At 42.4% G+C, this 25,677-nt stretch overlaps 2 protein-coding genes across 3 annotated transcripts; both read left to right on the plus strand.

Moving 5' to 3' along the window:
* Positions 1–46: 46 nt before the first annotated feature.
* LOC124268800 (MAM and LDL-receptor class A domain-containing protein 1-like) lies at positions 47–3,932 on the plus strand. The gene is made up of 3 exons (XM_046703821.1): positions 47–1,383; positions 1,467–3,619; positions 3,889–3,932. The coding sequence occupies exons 1-3, from the start codon at positions 47–49 to the stop codon at positions 3,930–3,932; spliced, it is 3,534 nt and encodes a 1,177-aa protein (XP_046559777.1).
* Positions 3,855–24,854, plus strand: LOC124268738 (MAM and LDL-receptor class A domain-containing protein 1-like). 2 transcript variants are annotated; one of them, XM_046703764.1, is made up of 24 exons: positions 3,855–5,591; positions 6,135–6,264; positions 6,802–7,093; positions 7,420–7,620; positions 7,940–8,108; positions 8,904–9,001; positions 12,308–12,484; positions 13,507–13,594; positions 14,024–14,176; positions 15,046–15,186; positions 16,145–16,486; positions 17,252–17,383; positions 17,828–17,983; positions 18,250–18,395; positions 18,957–19,158; positions 19,777–19,938; positions 20,443–20,601; positions 21,617–21,751; positions 22,701–22,773; positions 22,852–22,854; positions 23,189–23,277; positions 23,778–23,871; positions 24,181–24,253; positions 24,616–24,854. In XM_046703764.1, the coding sequence occupies exons 1-24, from the start codon at positions 3,986–3,988 to the stop codon at positions 24,697–24,699; spliced, it is 4,905 nt and encodes a 1,634-aa protein (XP_046559720.1). In that variant the 5' UTR covers positions 3,855–3,985; the 3' UTR covers positions 24,700–24,854. The 2 variants fall into 2 exon arrangements, with proteins under 2 accessions (XP_046559720.1, XP_046559721.1); XM_046703765.1 differs by lacking the exon at positions 22,852–22,854.
* The last annotated feature ends 823 nt before the right edge of the window (positions 24,855–25,677 follow it).

Raw genomic sequence — 25,677 nt, forward strand, 5'->3', positions numbered from 1 at the left:
TACAGCATTCAGTAATGTGACACGATGTCTTTCCTTCTGGTACAACATGTATGGGTCAGGCATGGGATCTATTAATGTAAAACTCTGGCCAAATGGTGCAGCAGCACAAAATCTCCTGACGGTGCAGAAGGCCACTTCTGCAACACAATGGTATCTGACAAGACTGACAATCCACAATCAAACAGTTGACTACAGGATCATAATTGAGGGAATAGTTGGGCGCAGTTACTTAAGTGATATGGCTATCGATGATGTTGTTTTACAAGTAGGTGCCTGTAATGCCATCCCTACTCCTACGCCATTCCAGAACTGTGCGTTCAAGTGTCCAACTATCTCAACTTGTGTCAGCACTCCCCATGTATGTGACTTTAACTCTGACTGTCCAAATGGAGAAGAAGAAACTGCGTGTGGCTACAACTGTAACTTTGATAATGGTACCTGCAAATGGGTGTCAAGAGCTAACGGAGGCTTTACATGGGCAAGGTACCATGGCGCAACTCCCGATTCCAACACTGGCCCTTCAACTGATCACACTCTAGGTTCAGCATCAGGTTATTACATGTATGTTGATGCTTCTAATGGAAGCGTTTACCAACGGGCCGATTTTACCAGTCCTGTCTTGCAACAATCTTCTTCAACATGCCAGATGTCATTATGGTATCATATGTATGGAAGTGGAATAGGAACAATGACTGTGTATCAAGCGGAAGGGACACTGCGGACAAGGGTATGGTACACAACAGGAAACCATGGCAACAAATGGTATCAAGTAACAGTGCCCATTGGACGTATGAGCCGACCTTTCCAAATCATCATCCAAGCAGCCAGAACCTATAGTGTTCTCGGAGATATTGCTATTGACGACATTCAGTTCCAGCACTGTGGATTACCAACGATTCAGTCGTGCACCCACACAGCGGCCCAGTTTACCTGTAACAACAACGCATGCATAGATACAAACAGACAGTGTGACTACACTGATGACTGTGGAGATGGGTCAGATGAAGCACCAACACTCTGTGCTGCACGCTACATCGGCTGTGACTTTGAAAGCAGCATCTGTATGTGGACACAGTTGAAGGATGATGACTTTGACTGGTCGCGTCGCGCTGGCCAGACACCCTCAGCCCAGACAGGTCCATCAAAAGATCATACGTTGAACACAATTTCTGGACATTATATCTACATTGAAACATCATCTCCAAGGAAGCAAGGTCAGAATGCAAGAATGGCTAGTATGGTGTTTGGACCATCAACAACTGGTCCATATTGCACCATGAGGTTCTACTATCTAATGTATGGAAAAGATGTAGCATCCCTAAGTGTGTACACCAGATCGTCTGTAAATGGACCCTTGCTGAAAAATGGACGAGACAAGGAGAGGTAGGTAACTTCTGGGCCAGGACAGAGGTCCCTCTCTACTCTACTACTCCATTCCAAGTTGTCATTGAGGCAAGTGTTGGCAGGAGCTATTTCAGTGACATTGCTATTGATGATATCACATTCTCACCTCAATGCACCAACTACACTGGATCATTTCCCACGGTTCAACCAGGTATTGCCACACCTTCAACACAAAGCCCATGTGGTGCCGGAAAGTTCCAATGTTCTACAGGAAATCAGTGCATATCCTCAACGCAAGTATGTGATTTCATCGCACAGTGCCATGATGGCTCTGATGAGACTCTTTGTGGAAAATGTAACTTCGAGACAAGTCTCTGTGGTTGGACTGTTGCTGGCGCAGGAAGATACAGATGGGACAGACATAATGGGTCCACACCATCAGCTGTATCAGGTCCTTCAAATGATCATACTCTAGGGTTGTCTGGAGTGGGCTGGTACATGTTTGTAGACTCCTCTGTTGGAACCTTCTTTGGTGATGCAGTCATGATGTCTCCAGTCTATGGTCAACTAGCAAGTGGATGCCAAGTTACGTTCTGGATGTTTAAAAATGGCAATCAGGGAGGAGTACTGAGACTGTTTCTCCTTGCTCAAGGAGCTTCAGCGAACAGTAAGACAGGAAAAACTTTGCTCTGGTCAGCAATTGGTGACAAAGGCAATCAGTGGGCCAATGTAACTGTTGGAATAGGAGCAAGAGCACCTGGATTCCGTCTAATGTTTGAGGCAACCCAGTTCCAGAAATCTGTAGACATGGCAATTGACGACATTTCATTCAGCCAGTGTGCCATGGGTAGTCAAATGGCTTCATGTTCTAGTAATCAGTTCCACTGCAAGAGTGGATCATGTGTTGATCAGAATTCACTGTGCGACTTCCAGAATGACTGTGGAGACTGGTCCGATGAATCGAGCTGTTCAAACTATGTGGAACGCTGTAACTTCGAACATGACATGTGTAACTGGATCCAAGATGATACAGATGACTTTGACTGGCAAAGAACCAGGGGAAGAACAATGACGACTGGTACTGGTCCAGATTCTGACCACACCTATGGTAACGAGACTGGATACTATATCTACATAGAAACATCGAGTCCGCGCAGACCAAATGACACTGCAAGAATCATGAGTCCTATCTTCCTGGCAACAATGACGGGTACCTGTAGCATGAGGTTCTTCTATCACATGTTTGGTAAAGACATCAACTCCCTGACAGTATACAAGCAAACAGCTGATGTGGGAGGCAGGGATCCTGTATGGATGAGAAGTAACGCCCAAGACGATGCCTGGAATCATGCAAGTTTTGTCCTCACCAGTCAGCAAAATTTCCGAATCGTCATTGAGGCAAAGAGTGGAAGTGGCTATCTTGGAGACATTGGACTTGATGATGTATCATTTACACCAGGATGTCATGTTGCTCACAGGGTTACTCTTCCCGTGTCTCAAGGAACGCCTGGACCGTGTGGGTTTGGTAAACAGCAATGCAAAGATGGGAAACAATGTGTTAATGTAGGATCCACTTGCAACTTCAGAAAAGATTGCTCAGATGGAAGTGATGAAGCATCTTGTCCTTCTACATGTAATTTTGAAGGTGGCAACTTTTGTCAATGGACTAACCAACTTGCAGGATCGACATTCAACTGGACTCTAGGCACTAATGGAAACCCAGCAAGTAAAACCGGACCTAGCGGGGATCACACAACAGGACAAAATAATGGTCATTACGCAGTTGTAAGTAATTCTGGGCGGACATTACCGGAGAAGGCACAGCTTGTCAGTCCAGTTTTTAGTCAAGGCGGCCCTACTTGTACCATAACATTCTGGTATGCTTTAGCAGGAAGAGGATTCTCATCATTCAGTCTGCTGCTAAGGACGGGAGGAATGGATAAACATATCTGGCAAATGCCCACTAGTCCTAAACCAATGAACAACTGGTACAATGTCACTGTGAACTTACCAGTCTGCTCCTCAGACTTCCAGCTTGTCTTTGAGGCTGTTGCATTTTCAAGTTCACCTTCATACGTTGCAGTTGACGATCTGGCCTTTGTGAATTGTGGAGAATCGTTGCCACAGGGGCAATGCCTTCTTGGACAGTACCAGTGTGCAAGTGGCCACTGTGTTCCGGAAAACCTGAGATGTGACTATCAAACAGACTGCTGTGATGGATCGGATGAATCAGTCAATAACTGCCTTGCATATTATGGATGTGACTTTGAACAAGGTACATGTGGATGGGTTCAGGATATGAATGACAATTTTAACTGGACAAGACAACGTGGTCGAACATCGTCATTGATGACAGGACCAAGCAGCGATCATACAACTCTTTCAACAACAGGATACTATCTATACATTGAATCATCAGCCCCAAGAAAGCCTAACGACACTGCAAGAATAATATATACCTTGCCTAAGACCAACGGCCTTTGTTCCCTCCGATTCTGGTATCATATGTATGGATCAAACATTGGTGCCCTCAATGTCTATCAGAAAACATTCCAGGCAACAACACTGCTGTCCTCAACAACAAGTGAACAAGGAAACACGTGGTTGCGACAAGAGGTAAACTTCCAAAGCTCAACGCCATATGAGGCAATCATTGAAGGTGTGGATTGGTGTTGGATACAGAGGTGACATAGCAATAGATGATATCACATTCACACCTGGCTGTGGTGCTGTTCCACCAGCCACAAACGTCCCAGTTACAGCAACCACACACTACCAGACATTTACACCTCCAGCTAACTTCACTGGAACTCCATGTGTTAACAATCAGTTCACCTGCAGTGATGGATCATGTATCCCTCCAACCAAGACATGTGACTTTACCCCTGATTGTCCCAATGGCATAGACGAACAAATGTGCCCAATCACGTGTGGGTTTGACACAGATACATGTGGCTGGTTAAACGCTCACCAAGACAAGTTCAACTGGGAGAGAGCATCAGGGGCTTCAACAGCTAGTGTACGAGCGATGGCTCCCACGGTCGACAGCACATCTAACCCTAAGGGATACTTTGTATTCATTCATGATCAGACATCAGGTCATCCAAATAGTAACAATGCCGTTTTCACAAGTCCAACTTACAATGGAGCCAGTGCCGAGTGCAAGCTACAATTTTACTACTACATGCAAGGATCTGGCTTCAGCACTCGTCTTACACTCTCCATCTACGAAAAGGGAGACAAATCAACGCTATGGCAAGAGAGCTCTGACGATGGACAGAACTGGCAACACACAACAGTGGGAATCGGTAGAAGACAGACTCCGTTCACACTGGAGTTTGAAGTGGTTGGTCCCTATTACTACGCGCGAAAAATTGCACTGGATCAATTCCAGTTCCAAGACTGTGGGCGAGCCCTTCCCCAGCCATCCTGTAACCAAGCAACTCAGTTCCGGTGCACAAATAAGGCCTGTGTCAGCTTAAGTAGGAAATGTGACATAACCGACAACTGTGGGGACAATTCCGATGAAACAGACCCAGACTGTTCAACATACATGAAGTTTGACTTCGAGAGTGGCTTTGGGGACCTGCTCCAAGGCAGAAACGGGGTTGATGATAACTTTGACTGGATTCGCTGGAACGGCAGCACTCCCTCGTACAACAGTGGCCCAGATCGGGACCACACTACTGGATTAGCTACTGGACATTACTTATACATGGAAGCCTCACAACCACACAAATATAATGACAAGGCGTGGTTGATGACTAAAACATTCAGTCCAACAGAAGGGAAGAATTGCCATATGAGGTTCAGCTATTACATGTACGGAAAGTTTGTCAAGCAGCTCAACATCTACACCAGGATCTACAACTCTGGAACACCTACCAACATTGTCTGGGCAAGGGCAGGAGATCAGGGTGCAGCCTGGCAACAGGGTGACGTCGCTCTGAACAGTTCCAGCAGCTTCCAGGTCATCATTGAGGGCAAGATCGGAGACAGCTACTTAGGTGACATTGCCATTGATGACGTGTCCTTCACACCAGACTGCCAATACTCCGGACAATCTCTACCAGATGCCCCTCGTACTGCTGTGACTGGGACAACACTGACCCCACCAACTACGGCACCTCATTCCTGTGATCTGACCAAGCAGTTCAACTGTCATGCAAGTGGGAAGTGCATCAGCAAGATAAAAGTCTGCGACTTCCGACAGGACTGTACAGACGGCTCGGATGAATCCAACTGTGGTATGTACCCAAGTATAGATGTAACCTAAATTGACATAACTTGAATGTAAATAGGAATGGCATGGGTGACGTGTTAATTAAACTGTGAAGGCTTGTCACCCACATTGATCAGGAATTTAAGTGATAGATGTACATAGAAGGTCTGCTAGTTTGCTTTAATCATGAACAAATCCTTCACAAATAATGTAACCACAATACATTCAATCATAATAATAGAAATTGAAATTCATCCTGGCTTGTTTGCGACACGACACTCCTATTCCGGAGCTGTAATCCTCCTGTGCGAGATCAGGTCCATAAACAATTTCTGTTTTAAAGGGGAAAATGTATGATATCAAATCTTGTAATATGAGGGCCACGACGTTTCGGAGTATATTCATGCTCCTTCATCATTCATACCTTCTGTGTCCACAAGATGGAGCAGTATGTTTTTACTCCGAACCGTTGTGTTCCTCATATTACAGAAGTTGATGATTCTCCATAATGTTTTCCCTTCATGTGTATCACTTCTAAATTCCATCCAAAGGCTACTTTCTGTTTTAGTCGCTGCGACAACCACCTTTGAGTCAGGTGACATGGGTAACTGGTATATTAACCAGACTGAGCTTGTTCCTGGGCAGACATACATCTGGTACGACACCTACGCCTCCACCTTACAGAACAACAAGTACAGGTACGTCCCAGCAGCATGAGTGAGTGAATGAATTTAGTTTTACATCGCTTTTAGGAATATTCCAGCAATAAAATGGACTTCACACATTGGACATGTGGGGAATTGAACCTGGGTCTTGCTGTGACACATTGTAACCATGTGGATCTATCAACATCTTGCATCTTAGAGTGAACATCTTTGTTCATTTGATTTCTTTACCCGAACTCAGCAATATTCCAGCAATCAACATCATGTGCATCCCTAACAAGTGATACGTGCCAGCCATGTATCGATCCATCCCGTCAGGCAGTTGGGATACGATGACCCGGATGTTCACGGGTGTAAGGGTGAATAAATTGACACAAATATACGAAATGAGTTGACATGTGTATACTCACTTCCTTAGTCATTTAGAAGCTGGTTGATAATGATATGATCATGGCTAGTAACGTGATCCTAACACCGTTATCATCAATGTTGTTGATTCAGGCCAAACCATGACCATGGTCATTTTCATATAATATGCTCATGGCTTAACGTGTACTAAATGTGATTCAGGCCCACACATGACCACACCCACAGTGACACGAACACAGGCTGGTTCTTGTGGGCAGACAGTTCTCCAGGTTCCTACAAGGACACAACAACAATCATCACTCCAACAATCAGTCAGACGGGGCCTCAGTGTCAACTGCAGTTCTTCTACTTCATGTCTGGCTATGCTCTGGGAACTCTGGAGGTGTACATGAAGTTTGGTAGCAGCATGCAGCAGACATGGGCGGCCAGTGGAGTGCGTGGAACGGCGTGGACAAAAGCACTCATCTTCCTTGGAACCTCGCAATCACTCCAGGTACATTCAGGTGTAGATAGATCCAGTTAACTTTGTAAGTGGTGACTCTAGCAATATTCTTCATCATCTTCGCAGGTGGTGACCATGAAATGGGCATCATATTTTATATCCATGTTGGCTATCGAACCTGGGTCTTCGTGACAAGTGAATGCTTTAACCACTAGGTTATCCCCTTCAACGTTGCAAAGAACAAGGTATCGGTGTTTTTACTGATTATTATCCATCAGCTTGGTGACCGTACATTTGGCATCCCTGTAGTAACAGAAATGGGGACGTAAAGACCATTCGTATAAGACCCCGGACAAATTGACAATATCTCCCTGCAGATCGTAATCCAAGCAAGACGTGGACGCGACTACCAAGGCGACATTGGACTAGACGACATATCCTTCATCAACTGTAAGCCAGTAATACCGTCCCCTAATGGATGCGATGCAACACAAATGACCTGCAGCAACGGCTACTGCATTGACCAGTCCAAAAAGTGCAACTTCGCCGACGATTGTGGAGATAATTCAGACGAAATGGTCAGTTCGTAAAAAATGTGTGTCTTTTGGGGATGAATAGGATCCATATGAAAGAAAACGAGCCATTTGAACTTGGACATCATTATCTTTACCATGGTCAGAACTCACTTGTTCAACATTTCAACAACAGTTCAACAGATATCGAGTCCATGGATTTAAATTTTTCTGAGTTCCTTTGGCCCACCAGGCCATTGGTTCGAAGGTGTTGCTTGTCCCGATCATGGTACTAGTTTGATTCAGGAAGTTGGTAGCGCCAACGAATGCATTAGATGAGATAGAACCATTGTACTCACTCACTCATTCACTCACTCTTTCACAGCAAACACAGTGTGATAGTCTGTACCCAGGAAGGTGCGACTTTGAGCATTACATCTGCTCGTCCTGGACTCAGGAGGTCAGCGCCACGCTCAACTGGACATTGCACCAAGGTCCCACACCGAGCGCAGGCACTGGACCATCGGTGGATCATACATCACGACACGCTACAGGTCAGTTTTCTTTGTCCACTGTGGCGATCTTGTATGGGCGTTGGTGGGTGACTGGTTGTTTAATGCTCACAGTACGGTGGTGTGCTCCTAGCTACATGGAACAGACTGACGGATATTTGAACCACAAATAACCCATGATTCAGTTTGACAAATCATGAAAATCTACTGAAAGAAGCAGAGTATTCAAATCACATATTCTCTTGGAACCGATCTTTCTGAAAGAGAGTCAGGCAATTCGGCCATAATCTTGGCATCAGTGAACAGAATTGAAATAAATATTGCAAGGCTGTGACATCGATGCAGTGAGGCTAGGTTAATCTCAGACATATTCCACAGGTTAATCTAAGGCATATTCCGCAGATCAATCTAAGGCATATTCCGCAGATCAATCTAAGGCATATTCCGCAGGTTAAGCAAAGGCATATTCTGCAGATCAATCTAAGGCATATTCCGCAGGTCAATCTAAGGCATAGTCCACAGGTCAATCTAAGGCATATTCCGCAAGTTAATCCTAGGCATATTCCGCAGATCAATCTAAAGTAGATCAATCTAAGACACATTCTGCAAGTTAATCTAAGGTATTCCGCAGGTTAATCTAAGGCATATTCTGCAGATCAATCTATGACATATTTCGCAGACCCTCAAGTATGACGAGGCTGTGTCATGCTGTCTTCCAAACTAAAACTACAACCAACTGCTCAAAACGAATTGAGCTCCATAATTTGAATAGAATCTGTCTTCTTTTGATCACAGTATAATTATGTCACACTCACCTTCTCTGATATCCCTTCCCAGGACACTACCTATACATAGAAACCTCCGCACCAAGCAAGCAAGGAGACAAGGCCAGACTCGCATCCTTTGCCATCAAGGGCTCATCCAGAAACTGCGCTGTAAGTGTTGAGTTAGTGGTATGGATTACTTGAAGGATCGGCTTCAATTTGTTTGGCACCAGCTTTGTGTAGTGGTTCCAGGTTAGAGGAGCTGAATGGTCGGGTTGCCAGACTCTCAGATTTGATCCACTGTGAGTCATCGTATCCTGCCGGCGTGAATCGTTGCTCATGATTTTAATCACTGGTTGGACAAGTCGCCGTCCTGTAGCTGCCCTATTGCTGAGTTTGGCGTTATTTTGTCTTAAAGATCACATATACTCTAGGGGGGTACAAATACATAAATCACTAACTGGCATCGCTATAAACGAAACCCCGTCATTAAAACTACTCACTTCGGTCTTTAATTAACTTAAATCGAGTGCACAAAAAGTGCACAATTCTCACCCTCGAACGAAATTTCAACCAATCAGAGCGGGGCGTCTCTGTGACGTCATATGAGGAATAGATATGAGGGCCGATGCAGAATTCATCTACATTTCAGGGGGTAAATTATCTTGTTTACAGGTTTGTATAAACCTGAAATCGTGACAACTGTTGTGGAAAATGAAAGCTATATGTTCTCACAATCTACTGTCATTTAATTTTGTCTCCTGCTTTGCCTAGTTTCCGAGTTACAACTTGTTTTCATAGACGATTCTGTCAAAATCGCTTGGTGTCGTTAGGCCTTATTTGTATAATGACTGATCCAAATTGATCCTATTTCTGTGTTTTTTTACCTCGATATTTAATCATGTCATGTAAAAATCTGTTTGTATTCTCAAAACAGTGTCGGCCCATAAGTTTTCACATGCAATACAGCAATTAATACTCCCTTGTTGTAACCCGTGTTAGGTGGTATAAACCTACACATGTTATTTGTCATCATTCACTTGATGGTCAGTTAATGAATTTATAACAAGTATAATTAGTGGTAACACACTTAGATTACCCGACAAAGGTTCCCATTTGACATTTCTTGTGTCTGGAGTAAATATTCAACATTATTAACACCGATCAAAGGATTAACCGATAACACGCTGATTCATTAATTACTTTTATCTTACACAGCGGATTTGTCAAGAGGTAGTGTTTATGTATGTAGATTTACTAATCTATACTGAATACACTCTGTCGTGTCTGTGTCTGCGTAAAAACAACGTCCTTCTTTCAAAGGATTAACCGGCAATACATTGATTGATTGCCCATTATTGGCTAACTAAATTACTGTTTTTAAAGAAGGGCGGACATTATGCAATTAGTTGCCAGGTGTGCTATCTTGGGTGACCAATGAGACTATATACCAATGTGAATTACCTGAAAAGATTTATCACTTTTTCGTATATTAAACTGTTAAAAGCTGCAGATGGAACAGCTGCAGATGAATGGCATATCACTCATTTTTGTGGATATTGATGGATACATTCCTCGAATAAGGTAATAGCCTGACATTGTTCCTATAACTTTAATCTGTTTTAATTTTATTTTTGCATTTTGTTTTTATTCATTTGTCGTAGCATTCAACAGAATCATTATTTTCGCCATGAAGTGTAATGAGAAAAAACAACCTACACTAGGGTGTGTGTGCGAATTATGATTCACATTGGCAAACTATAAAATGTCTAGATATTACAGTTCTGTTATAAATTCACTATAAGTATCAGCAAATCGTCTGCTTTTTATTTAGTTTCAAAATGCATACAAGTATGATGATAAACTAATTAGGATTATAAGACCAAATATAAAGACGTACATTGACTAGTATCTACATACTGGTGAGTGCACGTTAACCACGTGAATGTAGCAAGAAATTTATCGCGCAGTATTGTCACTTCGACCCCCACCTCGCTGCCGTGGAAGAAATCGTTATGTTATAAGTTTTGTCATGCCAAATCCTTTTGGTTATGATTCCAATACATATTTAACTACGAGTAGAAAGTAGTTTTGATTTTCTAACTTGATGAAAACAAACCATAATCTCATTAATTCTAACAGACTTTAGCCCGTCACTTTACGATTTTCAAAAATGGCGGCGCCCTGTCGCGAACATCCGCCAGTCTGAGGATAAATGCTATTTAGGTTTGTTTCACGGAGTTACAAAATCAAAACTACTTTCTACTGGTAGTAAAATATGTATTTGATTGATGGCCAATAGGATTTTGCATGACATAGCTTATAACATAACAATTTCTCTCGTGGAAGCGAGGTGGGTGTCAATATAATACTACTTACAATATTATTGTTACTTCGACCACAACCTCGCTTCCCAGGAAGAAATCGTTATGTTACAAGTTGTGTCATGGAAAATCTTTATGGTCATCAATCATATACATATTTTACTACAACTAGTAAGTAGTTTTGATTCTTTAACTTCCGTGAAGCGATCTGAACACAAGTAAGATATCGTTTCCGGCTTCCACAACGCTCGCTTCGCACTCACAAACATAACCCATTTATCACGAACTGCGGGGTCCTGTGGAAATCTGTGCATGGTGACACCATCGCCCGACCTCTAGGAGCAATTGACGACAAAGCAACGATTCGGCATGTCGTCGTTGATGTCGAGAAATCATCAAAATTATGAGCGTGCTACACACTTTCTATACAACTAACTGAAAATCGTTCCTCATATGACGTCACTGCAGTGCTCTGGCGACAGAGTTACGTAACCTGTCTGTGGTTTCGTTGGCGGGCGAGAGTGAAGCAGGCGACTTTTTGGGCACTTTTAATCGCTCGGTATTAATTAACCAAAAGTTTTTTAAGAATGAATTTGGTGTTCCGCATAAGTATAACCACAGATCTTTCATATGTAATAGTTAAAAGAGTACAAAAAACAAAGTTTATTTTGTCTTAACATATGACACGCCTACAAGAAAGGGAACAATGAAACTCCCTTGCAGGAACGGTACCGTCAGTATTGAGACATGTATGTTATATAAGTATTTTCTACAGCTTTTGGAAATGGCCCCCTGATTAATATTAATTTGAATTGTTTGGATGTTTGAAGAACTCAGTTGACAATAATTTGGCTTCCGTCAACCTTTCTGTCCTTAGGGCCTGCAGTGTGACTCGGATGAACACAATTACTTCATTGGGTTTTTTTTTCTTTTCATCTTTATATTCCAAACTATTAGAACATGTCATCGTATCCCAACTGCGTAGATCGATGCTCATGACGTCGATCATTGGATTGTCTGGTCCAGTCTGGATTATTTACAGACCGCCGTCATATAGCTGGAATATTGCTGAGTGTGGTATTAAACCAACCAAACTATTAGTCATTTAAGTCCAAACTGTCAGATCCTGAAACTGGTTTCTTGTTCCACACAGATCCGACTATGGTACGACATGAACGGCGCGGATGTTGCCGCACTCACCATCTACAAGAGATTCGACTACACGGCGACGGGGCTGCATATGATCGCCAACTACACCACGAATACAGGAGACGTGTGGATAGAGTCCCAGAACACGCTGGACAACAAAGGCGGGGCAGGAGACTACCGGGTAGGGAGATAGTCACTGATGATATGGCCTAAATATGTTATAAACGCCAGTGATGTCACAAGATATATACATTCATGAGGAGACTACCGGGTAGGGAGATAGTCACTGATGATATCTGCTGATTATGTTATAAACGCCAGTGATGTTACAAGATATATACATTCATGAGGAGACTATCGGGTAGGGAGATAGTCACTGATGATATGGGCTGATTATGTTATAAACGCCAGTGATGTTACAAGATATATACATTCATGAGGAGACTATCGGGTAGGGAGATAGTCACTGATGATATCTGCTGATTATGTTATAAACGCCAGTGATGTTACAAGATATATACATTCATGAGGAGACTATCGGGTAGGGAGATAGTCACTGATGATATCTGCTGATTATGTTATAAACGCCAGTGATGTTACAAGATAAATACATTCATGAGGAGACTATCGGGTAGGGAGATAGTCACTGATGATATCTGCTGATTATGTTATAAACGCCAGTGATGTTACAAGATATATACATTCATGAGGAGACTATCGGGTAGGGAGATAGTCACTGATGATATGGGCTGATTATGTTATAAACGCCAGTGATGTTACAAGATATATACATTCATGAGGAGACTACCGGGTAGGGAGATAGTCGCTGATGATATCTGCTGATTATGCTATTAACGTCGGTAATGTGATAAGATGTGTAAGTTATATTTTGAAACAATCCTACATTGATGAGAAGACATTCATGACGAAACTAAAAGGTTTCATAATAACAATCGTCAGTAAATGGGTACCCGGTAGAATGTGACCTTTATCTGTACTTGAATACTTTAGTATACCAGGGAGGATGTGCAAAATGATTTTTTTACCATGATGCCATCCATATTCCATGCGATTGTATTGATGTTTTACTTTACACTGTCAAACTAGAGACAAACGGAATGTGGTGATGTAACCATTATATAATCCACTTCCGCCTGTAGGGATTTTGACTGATGAACACTAACACTATCGATGTTATTTCAGGTTGTAATCGAAGCAACGAAAGGAAATGGTTACCATGGTGACATTGCAATTGATGACGTGTCACTTACGCCAGGTTGCCAAAAAGGAGGTAATCCATTTACCAGCCTCTTATATCCTAACATCCAACTAACTAATATCGCTGAAATATTAAGTCTTTCCAACTGATCCTGATAATTTTACACCACATGTGTGTATATGAGTTATTTACATGTGCAGTATTCACACATCCACCTGTGAAGATCAGTGTTGAGTTGATCTTGTGCAATCCATACTTGTCGTAAGGGGTGACCAACGGGATTGGTCGATCAGGCTTGTTGACTTGGTAAACACACTTTATGGTTCACCAACTGCGTAGATCAGTGCTCATGCTATTGATCACTGGATTGTCTGGTCCAGACTTGATTATTTACAGACCGTCGCGATATTGATGGAATAATGCTGAGTTCGGCGTTCATTCACACACTCACTCACTCACTCACTCACTCACCCACTCACTCGACACATCCATGTGTTACAGGGCATATTCCCGGTGAAGCCACGCCTCCCCCCACGACGCCATCTACGTGTGCACACAACCAGCGCAGCTGCTCCAACGGAAACTGCTACAGTTGGAACGAGAGGTGCAACTTCCACGACGACTGCGGCGACCTGAGCGATGAAATAAACTGCGGTATGGAAAATCATTATAATCAAACACACCAGACCCTTGTTAATGAGAAAGAAGTGTCAAGTTAGTTTAGTTTTTAAAATGTTTTAGCAGCATTATTATTATCATAGGCAAAACTTTGAAGTTTAAAACATCTAAAACAGTCGCACAGGTTTGTCCAGTACAGATACTGTAATAGAGAAAATACATTGTTGCAAAGTAAACGTGTGGACCGCATTTATCCTAACCGTGGCGGTGGGGTAGCCTTGTGGTTAAAGAGTTCGCTCGTCAGGCCGAAGACCCGGGTTCGATTCCCCACACGGGTACAATGTGTGAAGCTCATTTCAGGTGTCTCCCGCTGGAATGTTGCTGACAGAGGCATAAAACTATGCTCACTCACTCACTCGCTCACTCACTTTCCTAACGGTAATGCTAACGGGCGTTTAATGCTATGAGCCTAAACTATGTTGATTTTTTCAATCCAAGCTTCATATTGTTTCAGTTCTGAAATGAGAAGACAAAATGTTAATCAGACGAGTGTGTTCAATGAACTTTTTTTTAAACAGTAAGAACTATTTTCGGGATTTTTTTCTTCAAATCAGTATCCAACACGCCCTCCCTCCAAAATATCACATTGTCAGTGACTATTGTATCAATGTCACTGTAACCCAAATTATTAATCTTAATTGCTTTTTGTCTCATATAGAATTATTAGGATGTTTTTGAGATGAGATCATCTTTCACTCAGTGTTTCAGGACATATATAAAATACATTATGTTGAAAGGGACAAATAAACATTTCGAGGTTTGTTTTTCTTTTAGCACAGCATATTTTTAAGAGAATTTCATTTCAGGCGACCAAATGCATGTTTTGAAAGAAATTGAAATTTCAGGAACATCATGCACGTTCGAAGATGGATTGTGTGGATGGAAGAACGACAAGGGAGAGAACTTTGATTGGACTACTCACACCGGAAAAACAACTAGTGTCAATACTGGACCTGCCAGCGATCACACTTTCCTCTCTCCAAGTGGTGGGTTTCTTCAGAGTATTCTAACAAAATTATTTTTAAACATTGTTACGACCGACGTTTCCATAATGTGAAGAAAATTGTACATTTATATGTATACGTTCAGTAGTAAAGGTAATTGCACAAACTATCACAAAAACATTCTAATATGAATAATTACCGACAAATATGATCGTATTATCAATCAATGACTTTTAGGTATTACCTTACACTATCTTCGGGGAGGGCTAGTCTAGTTGGTAAAGCGTTCGCTCGTCACGCCGAAGTCCCGGGTTCGATTTCCCACATGGACACAATGTGTGAAACCCATTCTGGTGAACCCGCCATGATATTGCTGGAATATTGCTACAAACGTAAAACTAAACTCGCTCACTCATTAGAATATTTTCTCTAAAATAATGCCGAAATAAAATAATTTGATAGCGCGTAACAATGGCGTTTTAACAGACACATGAGATTATCGCCAAATAAAGCACTATCGTGATGATTTTGATGCTAAGGAGGGAAGATCTAGACTTGGGATTGGTCTTCCTCCTTGTCGAAACTGTCGACTTCTGGGATCGAGTTGTCAGGGCAGTGACCTAATATTCATCATATTAGGAGCTTAATGATGAAATCCGTGCCATGCTGACAATATCTTACTCTGATCTACTTTTGTAATCTTTTGCTTAGTTTCTACATTCAGTTTTCGGGCTAGTCAATTATTTTTTGGGCTTGTAACTTTCAGGCATAGCTAGCCCGACTGGCCAGCAAAATTTGGAAAATATTTGGCACACTGGGTTAGGGTAACAGACTGTGTATATGGGTGATATCAATGGCTGGAGTGTCTGGCCTTAACTCTATAATTCATTTAACATCAAAAGACTAAATGTTTATCGTTTTACTTTAATCGTAGCAGATGGATAAATTGGTAAAATTACCCAATACCTTTTTTCAAAGCTATTGACGTCATCTCTTGTAGGCCACTACATATACATTGAGACCAGTGGAGGGTTACACAATGGCGATACTGCAGTCCTCGAGACTTCCATCTACACACAGAGCGGCCCCAACTGCCAAGTGTCGTTCTGGTACAACATGTACGGCCAAACCGTCGGGAGACTCAGTCTCCTTGTAAAGAGTGTACAGGGTGGCATCGTTTCACTGTGGTCAAAGACAGGAAACCAGGGACAGGCATGGCAACAGGCAAATGTTACCATCGGTGCCAGGACCAAGTTCGCTATACTCTTTGAGGCTACAAGAGGAAATGGTTACCAAGGCGACATTGCGCTCGATGACGTAGCACTCAACAACTGTGGAACTGGTAAGGCTTGCATCAGTCCACGAAGAGGGATTTTAATACGTACAATTTCTTATAACCCGTGAAGGTCCGGGTTAGAAATGATCTTTAGCTACCCATGCTTGTCGTAAGAGGCAACCAACTAACGGGATCGGATGGTCGCTGACTTGGTTGACAAATGTCATCATATCCCAGACCCGTGAAATCCAGGTTGGAATTGGTCTTCAGTAACCCATGTTTGTCGTAAGAGGCGACTAACGGGATCGGGTGGTCAGGCTTGCTGGCTTGGTTCCCACATGTCATCGGTTGCGCAGATCGATGCTCATGCTGTTGATCACTGGATTGTCTGGTCCAGACTCCATCATTTACAGACCGCCGCCATATAGCTGGAATATTACTGAGTGCGGCGTAAAACTAAACTCACTCACTCACTCATCATATCCCAATTGCGTAGATCGATGCTCATGGTGTTGATCACTGGATTGTCCGGTCCAAACTCGATTATATACAGACCGCTGCAATAAAGTGTCCTATTTCCACATGTTAAAATATATTAAGCCAAATATGGCGAACCCTCACCACGGTACTGCTGGAATAGCCACGGTCAAACACGCAAAGTGTCTCTCAGTGTAATGGTAAGTTGGCTATGTAGGTACGAACAACCCAGATACAGTTATAACTGCTAGTTAAGCAACAGTTTACTTGACATGTTCAACCACAGTTAGTCATACAATGATAATGGAAAAATATTTCTGTGTTTATATATTTGACTCTTATCACCGGTTCCAGGAACACTGGCACAAAAGTGCGGTGACAACCAGTTCATATGTTCAAACCAGATGCAATGTGTGGACTACATAAACATGTGTGACAAAACATCCGACTGCAATGATGGCTCAGATGAACTTGCAAGTAACTGCCGTAAGTAACCCTTCTTCGACTGCTGTGTACTCCCCAGGGTGTTGAGAATAGTATTTGAATACAAACTCGTCTAGATACATGTATTGTTGTTCATCCTCTTCTTATCCTTGCTCTTGTCTTTATTCAACGTACACATTTAGATACGTCATGTGTTTCAGAGTGACATATGTTCATAATCAAATCCAAGGCACACTTCACACGACAATGGATTATGTCATCTGTGACTGCGAAGTGTGAATATAGCGCTACATGATGATGATGATGATGATGATGACTGCGAAGTGTGAATATAGCGCTGCATGATGATGATGATGATGATGGTGTCTGCGAAGTGTGAATATAGTAGTGCATGATGATAATGATGATGATGATGATGTCGGCGGTGATGATGATAATGGCGATGATGATGATGATGATGCTATATCAGAACTATTTTGATTGCAGCCACCCAGCTCGGAGACTGCACATTTGACAGCCAGGACTGGATGAGTACATGCCAATGGACATCGGTCAACAGTTCTGACGCCCAGTGGTACCAGGCTGCCCGGTCACCCACAAAGGGGACCGGACCTGGCAGTGACCACGGTCGACGCGCTGGAGGTGTGTATCCAACTTGAGTCATGAAGCACATATACCTGTAACAGTTTACATTGTTGACCTATGGACAAGAGGGCGGTGGGGTAGCCCAGCGGTTCACGCATCCGTTCGTCACGCTGAAAACCGGAGTTCTAATCCCTTCTTGGTTCAGTGTATTAAGCAAAATAATGATGTACCCAAAGGCCTGTTCCGACCGCGTTCCGCAAAGAAGGGAGTTAGGCCAAAACATGGAGCAGATTGTTATGTTCTCATGTAATTTCATTTTCTAGGAAAATACATCTTCATGGACAGCAGCAAGATGGCTGTTGGCGACGTCGCCAGTGTAGCGACGCCCCAATTCCCTCCCAGCAACGAGCTGTGCCATCTGAGATTTTACTACTACATGCACGGGTCGACTGACATGGGACCTCTGAACGTAAGACAAGAGTCATGTAATAAATACGTTCCTTTAGTGACATTTCAAAGTTTGTGTGATTTACAAGGGAGATACTTCTCTTGGTATACAACAATGTGACGTATATTAACTTGCTTGAACACGATAGTATCACACGAAAAATAAGTTTGTTAACTATAGATCTATCTTACTTAACTAGGTAGACGTTTCCAAAATATAATAAGCAAACATGTAAGTTTAATTCGGAACAATCAAATAACTGGGTATTTTTACTAATCGCTCTTATACAATTACTACGAGTTAACATGAAAACAACCAAATAGTTTTGGCTGGAGATACGCGTATACTGACAAAAATGTGCAAATGCTTTCGCGCTCTCTCTCTCTCTCTCTCTCTCTCTCTCTCTCTCTCTCTCTCTCTGTCTGTCTGTCTCTCTCTCTCTCTCTCTCTCTCTCTCTCTCTCTCTCTCTCTCTCTCTCTCTCTCTCACACACACACACACACATTGTGTACATGTAATCATACTTATGGACTGTTTATGTTAAACATGTGTTTACTAGCCGTTTATGTTTCACACCTTAAGGTGTACCTGGTCAATACGCAAGGTCAACGAGAGCTGGCCTGGACACTCCAACACAACCACGGTGCGTGGTGGACCCGAGTCAACATTCCTATTGGTAACAATCTCGGGTTCAAGGTCATCTTCGAGGCAGAACGAGGCTCTGGTAAACTTGCTGACATAGCTATTGATGACGTCACATTCACCCCGGAATGTACCACCGGAAGTGAGTATAGATGTCCATCTAATGGAGATTCACAAAGATATGTTCACCATTATTTATTCTTGGAAGGTAATATCCATTAGGACAAACCATACTGCTTGATGTAACACAACTATTGCGACACGTGGAAATCCTAACACCAGATGTTCGTAAATTCTCCTCAGTACAAGAAGCACTCAAACATCATGAATGGAAAGCAAAAAAAGCAACACAAATTAGTAACAGCGATCTTAGTATTTCAACATTCGTGGTGTATTCCAGATTACACTTATCAAGCTGTCGAGTAAGTTAGAGTAGACAATTACACTACCGAGCTAAATATGCTCTATCAATGACACAGGATAACCGTAGCACGAAAAACATAAAAGACAGGACCCAAATCACTCATGTTTTATAACACAATATACGAATTAAAAATCCAATGTGGCTGCCAAATCTCCTCACCATCAGCGACCACACCACTAAGTAGAACGTATTGTTAGGGAGACCAAATTCAGTCAAGCTTCACAATGCAAAATACAAATAGAAAACAATCCAATATGGCGGCCAAATCTGCTTTGCGGATCTTATAAACCAGTGACGATTACATCACTGAGCTTGTTATATTAATTCGATCGACAGAGCCTCGACCATCTAGTGGACTTGTGTGTAGCTACCAACAGACCATGTGTGGACCCCTCAATCAGTGTCAACCGAATACCTGGCACTGCGATGGAGTGCAGGACTGCCCCGACGGAAGTGACGAACCAGCCAGTTGCCCAACCATCTCTCATTCAATCTATTGTAAGTTTCTGGGTGTTTTTATCTGAGTGACACAAACCTGAAATCTGATCCGGGAGCGGGTTGTATGTTGAAAATAATGTGTCATTTACCATCCGAAAACAAACTTAAGTATATTAATTTTAATGTATTATTTATTTCACATCTGTCCAAATGATGCCAGCACAATGGCCAACCCTTGAGGCATCTTACAATGATTACATCCGTAAAGATACGGGTTAGAATTGGTCTTCAGCAACCCATGCTTGTCGTAAGAGGCAACGGGATCGGGTTGTCAGGCTCGATGGCCTGGTTGACACATGTCATCGTATCCCAATTGTGTAGAACGATGGTCATGATATTGGTTGAGACTTATTTACAGACCAGCGTGCAAAAGTGTTAACTACAAACAAAGAAGATCTTAGAATGACTGTTTAGGACACGAGTATGAACCACACATCTTCCAGTTCCGAAAGTGTATTTCGAAAAAGTATTGTTGTAAAGAGTTTGGTTTTGGTTTTCTTTCAGCAAAGACAGTCACGTCGAGCACTCCATCCACTCCAAAGCCGACATCAGGTCCATCGTGTCCAGATGGTCAATTTGCATGTTCTGGACTGTGTATCTCGTCCGTACTTCTCTGTGATGGTGTAAGCGACTGCCCCGACGGCTCAGATGAAAACTCTTGTGGTAAGTCTAGTAAACATAATATAGGCCTATAGGAACCCAGGAATAACAAAGCGATCATAGCTACGACTGTTGTGCGTCAGTGTGATAGTGACGATCGTATTGGCACTACGACTGGAACGTTTGCCATGGAATGAGAGTTACGATCGTATTGGTACTAAGACTGGAACGTTTGTCATGGAATGAGAGTTACGATCGTATTGGCACTACGACTGGAACGTTTGTCATGGAATGAGAGTTACGATCGTATTGGCACTACGACTGGAACGTTTGTTATGGAATGAGCGTTACGATCGTATTGGCACTACGACTGGAACGTTTGTCATGGAATGAGAGTTACGATCGTATTGGCACTACGACTTGAACGTTTGTTATGGAATGAGCGTTACGATTGTATTGGTACTACGACTGGAACGTTTGTCATGGAATGAGAGTTACGATCGTATTGGTACTACGACTGGAACGTTTGTCATGGAATGAGAGTTACGACGAATCTTCTGTTGAACAATTGTAACAGCTTCTTTGAAACAAACACAAAGAATATTTACTGTAGCAATATACGAAGCAGGAACCTCTGTTGAATGAAGCAACTGAGCTGAGTTTAGAGCTTAGCAGACTTGAATTGACTCATGGCCTTAATACGGTTACGTCACTGGGCTTCCTTTTTCCTTGGGCGGTCGGGTAGTCGAGTTGTTAAAGCGTTCGCTCGTCACGCCGAAGACTCGGGTTTGATTCCCCTCACGGGCACAGTGTGTGAAGCCCATTTCTGGTGGCCCCCGCCGTGATATTGCTGGAATATTGCTTAAAGCGTCGTAAAACCAAACTCTTAAGACAACTTCTTAAGATATAAATGTGAGCATAGAGAAACGCAATACGTAAAATAACACTGTATAATAAACAGCCTGTTGTGAGTGAACACTGATTGATAACCGTTAAGCACACATGCATTTGTGTTATTGTATTTTAGTGAGTGATGCTGTTATCTGTGTTGTGATAACGTTGATATTACGCCTTTCAGAAAAGTGCTCCCAAAACAGCTTCTACTGCCTCCAAAAACGACAGTGTCTGGGTCGATGGATGATCTGTAATGGAAACTCCGACTGCACCCAGAACGTCGGCGACCAATTTGGTCAAGATGAGGCAAGCTGTGGAGGTGAGTAGGAAATAATATTGTTCTCAGTTAGTCGTATAAACACAACAACATTTGTCTTTGTTCAGCGTCAACGTCGTTTCGTTTTCCATTTTGAAAAAGCCAAAAAAAAACCTACATGTGTACTGAAAATATAAACCACACTCTCACCTCCTTAATGCTGCATTATAAACCTATCTCCGATTTTCTCTGCAGTAAAGTAGGTTCCTTCCAGGACCCGGTAGACCTCTGCCGTGACTTTGCACCGATCATTTCTAAACCCAGGTTTTGAAGTACACGTTTCGAAAACTCATATCAGGTTAAATTTCGACCATTTCATAACCTAAGTTTTGAAATGGTTGTTATTTAACCTGATATGAGGTTTTGAAATAACCGTTATTTATGATTGATACAACTTTGTCTTGCTATGGCTGATCGTAAAATATTGAAAATTTCCAACATATAGTGGCAATTACTGGTTTTGAGCCCGCAACCCATTGCTCTCTAGCTTGGCGGTTTTATCCACCGGGATACGAAGGGTCGCTGGGAAGAATGAGAAGAATGTTTGTCAGCATGAACCATGTGCAGGACACGGGTAGCGCGTGCACAGTTGGGATACGATGACCAAGTCAGCCAAGTCAGGGAGCCTGACCACCCGACCGCGTCAGTCGCTTCTTACGACAATCATGGTTTCTATTCTAACCTGGATCTTCACAGTTGGGTACGGGACGGTGGGGTAGCCTAGTGGTTAAAGCGTTGGCTCGTCACGCCGAAAACGCGGGTTCGATTCCCAACATGGGTATGATATGTGCAGCCCATATCTGGTGTCCGTGATATTGCTGGAATATTGCTAAAAGCTGCGTAAAGCTCACTCACTTTGGATCTTCACAGTTGAGTACTGCAGGTAGTCCTTCTATTGCCATAGTATGACGCTCAATTCACCTGCCTACCCAATCACTGCTTGTTTTTACAGTATGCCCGACCAACTACTGCCTGAATGGAGGGACGTGTGTCGTAAAGTCTGGAAACAAGGGTCTATCGTGCAAGTAAGACTGTTTTTAATCTCTAATTAATGGCAAACTGTGATCGTATGTTTGCTTCTCACATTGGGATTTAATTAGAAGAAAGTATTGACGATAGTTTCTATATTTTAGCACTCATGACATGTGGTTGAAGATCGATATAGCGTCTATCGAAATATGTATATATTAAATTGAAAATAACAAATAATAAGTTTAAGATGTAAATTCTGCTGAGGTTTTGTGATTTTATACACATTTCTGTATGCTATTGCCAACCATATGACACAAACCTTCTCTGGTTAAAGCAAGTCTTTTATGTACACACAGAACATTGATCTGTGGCGTCAAACACTCCATGTAAGGCTGTTTTCATTTTCTCCATTTGAATTCAATATGTTTGTATTCACCTATTTCCTGACCCACCCCAACCGTGTTGTAGCTGTTCCTCTGGGTATCAAGGGCGGCGCTGTCACCAGAACACCCAAGGCCCCACAGAAGCCTCTGTACAGAACACTGGAACTAACACAGGTGGGTGGTTCATCTTGTGACACTTGGAACTCATATTTGTAGAACATGTACGTCCCTGTGATCGACAAACACGATCTCGTCTGTAGAGGTGGCGACTAACTGCTTCCTATTTGATTATAATGCCCACATAAAATTGCCCAACATCCCAAAGTGTCTAGGCTTTATGTATCATATAACCTCCTGAGTAATCTCCTCAATATTGACATTCAACCTCCTCTGAAGTAACCCCCTCAAGACAGACTAGTAACTCCTCAGTATTGACGTCCTACATCTTCATTATGGACATTTAACCAAGTCATTCTGGACATGTAACCTCTTCATTCTGGACATGTAACCTCTTCATTACTGACATGTAACCACTTCATTATGGACATGTAAACTGTTTATTATGGACATATAACCTCTTCATTATGGACATAATAACCTCTTCATTATGGACATAATAACCTCTTCAGTATGTAACATGCATGTACTGCTACTCTCCATCTTTCCATCTGCAGCAGCCCTAGCGGCTTCCCTCAGCGTTGTCCTGGTGCTACTTGCCGTGGGCGGCGTGGTCGGCGGACTCTTCTACTACCGACGTCGAAGAGCCAGGTGCGTTGTGTGGGGCCATGGGCGTGATCTGATCAGTTAAGGATCAGATAATATGTCGATATAGTTTGTGAAATCCTTAACTGATAAATGTATCTGTATGCAGCCATGGAGTGGTTATTGTAAATGACTTGAGTCAAACCTGTTGGTCAAACAGACAGAACTGAGCATCTGATAATTTTGGAAATATATAAGACCTCTGAGTACTTTGGAATATTGCTGGGACGTTTAAGAGCAATGTGTGATCACTCGCTCAATCAGTTATTCTATTGTCAGCTGTTCACCTTCATACCGCAACATTTCTGTTTTCAGGCAACTCCTGTACGGCTCCGGAAGTCAAGGCTTGAGCAATCCTGTGTACGACTACGGAAGCGGAGACGCCGACGTAAGCAATGAAATTTAACTCATATCATGTGCAGCCACAATATTTGGCTTGAAAGGAAATTCGCAATCAAAAAGGTCACGAGGCAAATTTGGAAATAAGGAATTCAAAATAGTGGACTAATTTACTGCAGATTGGCCGTTACACGCAATAATTAGTATTTTATATTGGTTTAAACCTATCAAATTCTACATGGGTACAATGTTTGAAAACGAAATCTGGTGTCCCCTTCTGTGATACAGCTGAATATTGCTTATAGCGGGTTTCGCCATAGTTACTCACTTACTGATCAGTCTGTCATGTAATGGTTTAATTACTTGACATGTTTTATACAATGAATCTGATGCTGTATCTATGTGTTTCAGTATCAGATGAGTGAACTTGAGCCTCAAAATCTCAGCTCAGACCCGTCGCTGTCCATCGACAACCCACTCTACTCCGAAGCTTAATTGTCTTGGAATATGGTCAACCCTGAACAATGATGAAAAAACAGAATGTTTACTTTAAAAACTGTATCCCGCGAAATTCTAATCTGTAATTGTTAAATGGATTGAAATGTTTTATTGTTGACTACCGATTGTAAATAAACGCATATACAAACATATTTAATTGTTTTTCTTCACATGATGACGATATACGGTGTGATAACAGAGGGATAATATGTTTGTGTTATGGTAATGTAGAGGTGTATAGGGGCGCGGTGGGCTAGCCGGCTAAGGCGCCAGGCTAGTAATCCAGCGAGGTTGAGGTGTCGGTATCGAGCCCACCTGTGACCGGGTGTAAAAACGTTGGAGTCAACTTTGTGTTCAGACTCTTTCAGTGTTGTCACAACGCATAGTGTACAGTACACAACCCTGTGCACTGTGCACCCACAAGTCCGTTGGTATATGACCAGATGGTGGCCACATGAATACGTGCAAAAACCTAGTTGCGGGTACAGCAACGTGCAGTAAACTTGGACAAAGTACTGTGACTATGTGTCCCAGTCCACCCAGCTGTGAATGGGTACCTAGTTAGGATGAGAAAGCCACAATAACTCGGTGCGCCTAGTGGCTGCAAGAGTTGTATACTCCCCAGGGAGTTGAGATTGATAATACGATGTGCCATTGAGATTTACATCCAATGATCGAGGGAAAACATATTACGCCTTGAGCAAGCACTAGTTGCCTGGATATGTGCGCTATATAAGTATCCTATAATAATAATATAATGCATCCTTTGTTTGTACCAGGATCCGCTGGTCTGGACTTAAATCCAAGATTCCCAAGTCAAAACATTGATTACACAACAGCCTCGTTTCCTGTTGACTGAGTTCCGTCCTATTGCGCAACTTAGTACAATAACCAGTCAAGAATTTTGAGACCAACTCATTCAACTGGATATATAAATATTAATTAGTATTATTTGATACATCTAATTACTTGTAT

The sequence above is a fragment of the Haliotis rubra genome, unplaced genomic scaffold (genome assembly GCF_003918875.1).
Source record: "Haliotis rubra isolate DU_JTF1 unplaced genomic scaffold, ASM391887v1 Scf14, whole genome shotgun sequence".
Classification (NCBI taxonomy): Eukaryota; Metazoa; Mollusca; class Gastropoda; order Lepetellida; family Haliotidae; genus Haliotis; species Haliotis rubra.

Excerpts from the sequence above, each read along its gene's own strand:
- LOC124268800 (XM_046703821.1), top strand. The coding sequence starts at position 47 with ATGTATGGGTCAGGCATGGGATCTATTAATGTAAAACTCTGGCCAAAT. Across the intron at positions 1,384-1,466 it reads AATGGACGAGACAAGGAGAG|GAGCTATTTCAGTGACATTG; the intron begins GTAGGTAACTTC and ends AAGTGTTGGCAG. Across the intron at positions 3,620-3,888 it reads TGGATGTGACTTTGAACAAG|AAAACATTCCAGGCAACAAC; the intron begins GTACATGTGGAT and ends AATGTCTATCAG.
- LOC124268738 (XM_046703764.1), top strand. The coding sequence starts at position 3,986 with ATGAGGCAATCATTGAAGGTGTGGATTGGTGTTGGATACAGAGGTGAC. Across the intron at positions 9,002-12,307 it reads GCTCATCCAGAAACTGCGCT|ATCCGACTATGGTACGACAT; the intron begins GTAAGTGTTGAG and ends TGTTCCACACAG. Across the intron at positions 14,177-15,045 it reads GAGCGATGAAATAAACTGCG|GAACATCATGCACGTTCGAA; the intron begins GTATGGAAAATC and ends TTGAAATTTCAG.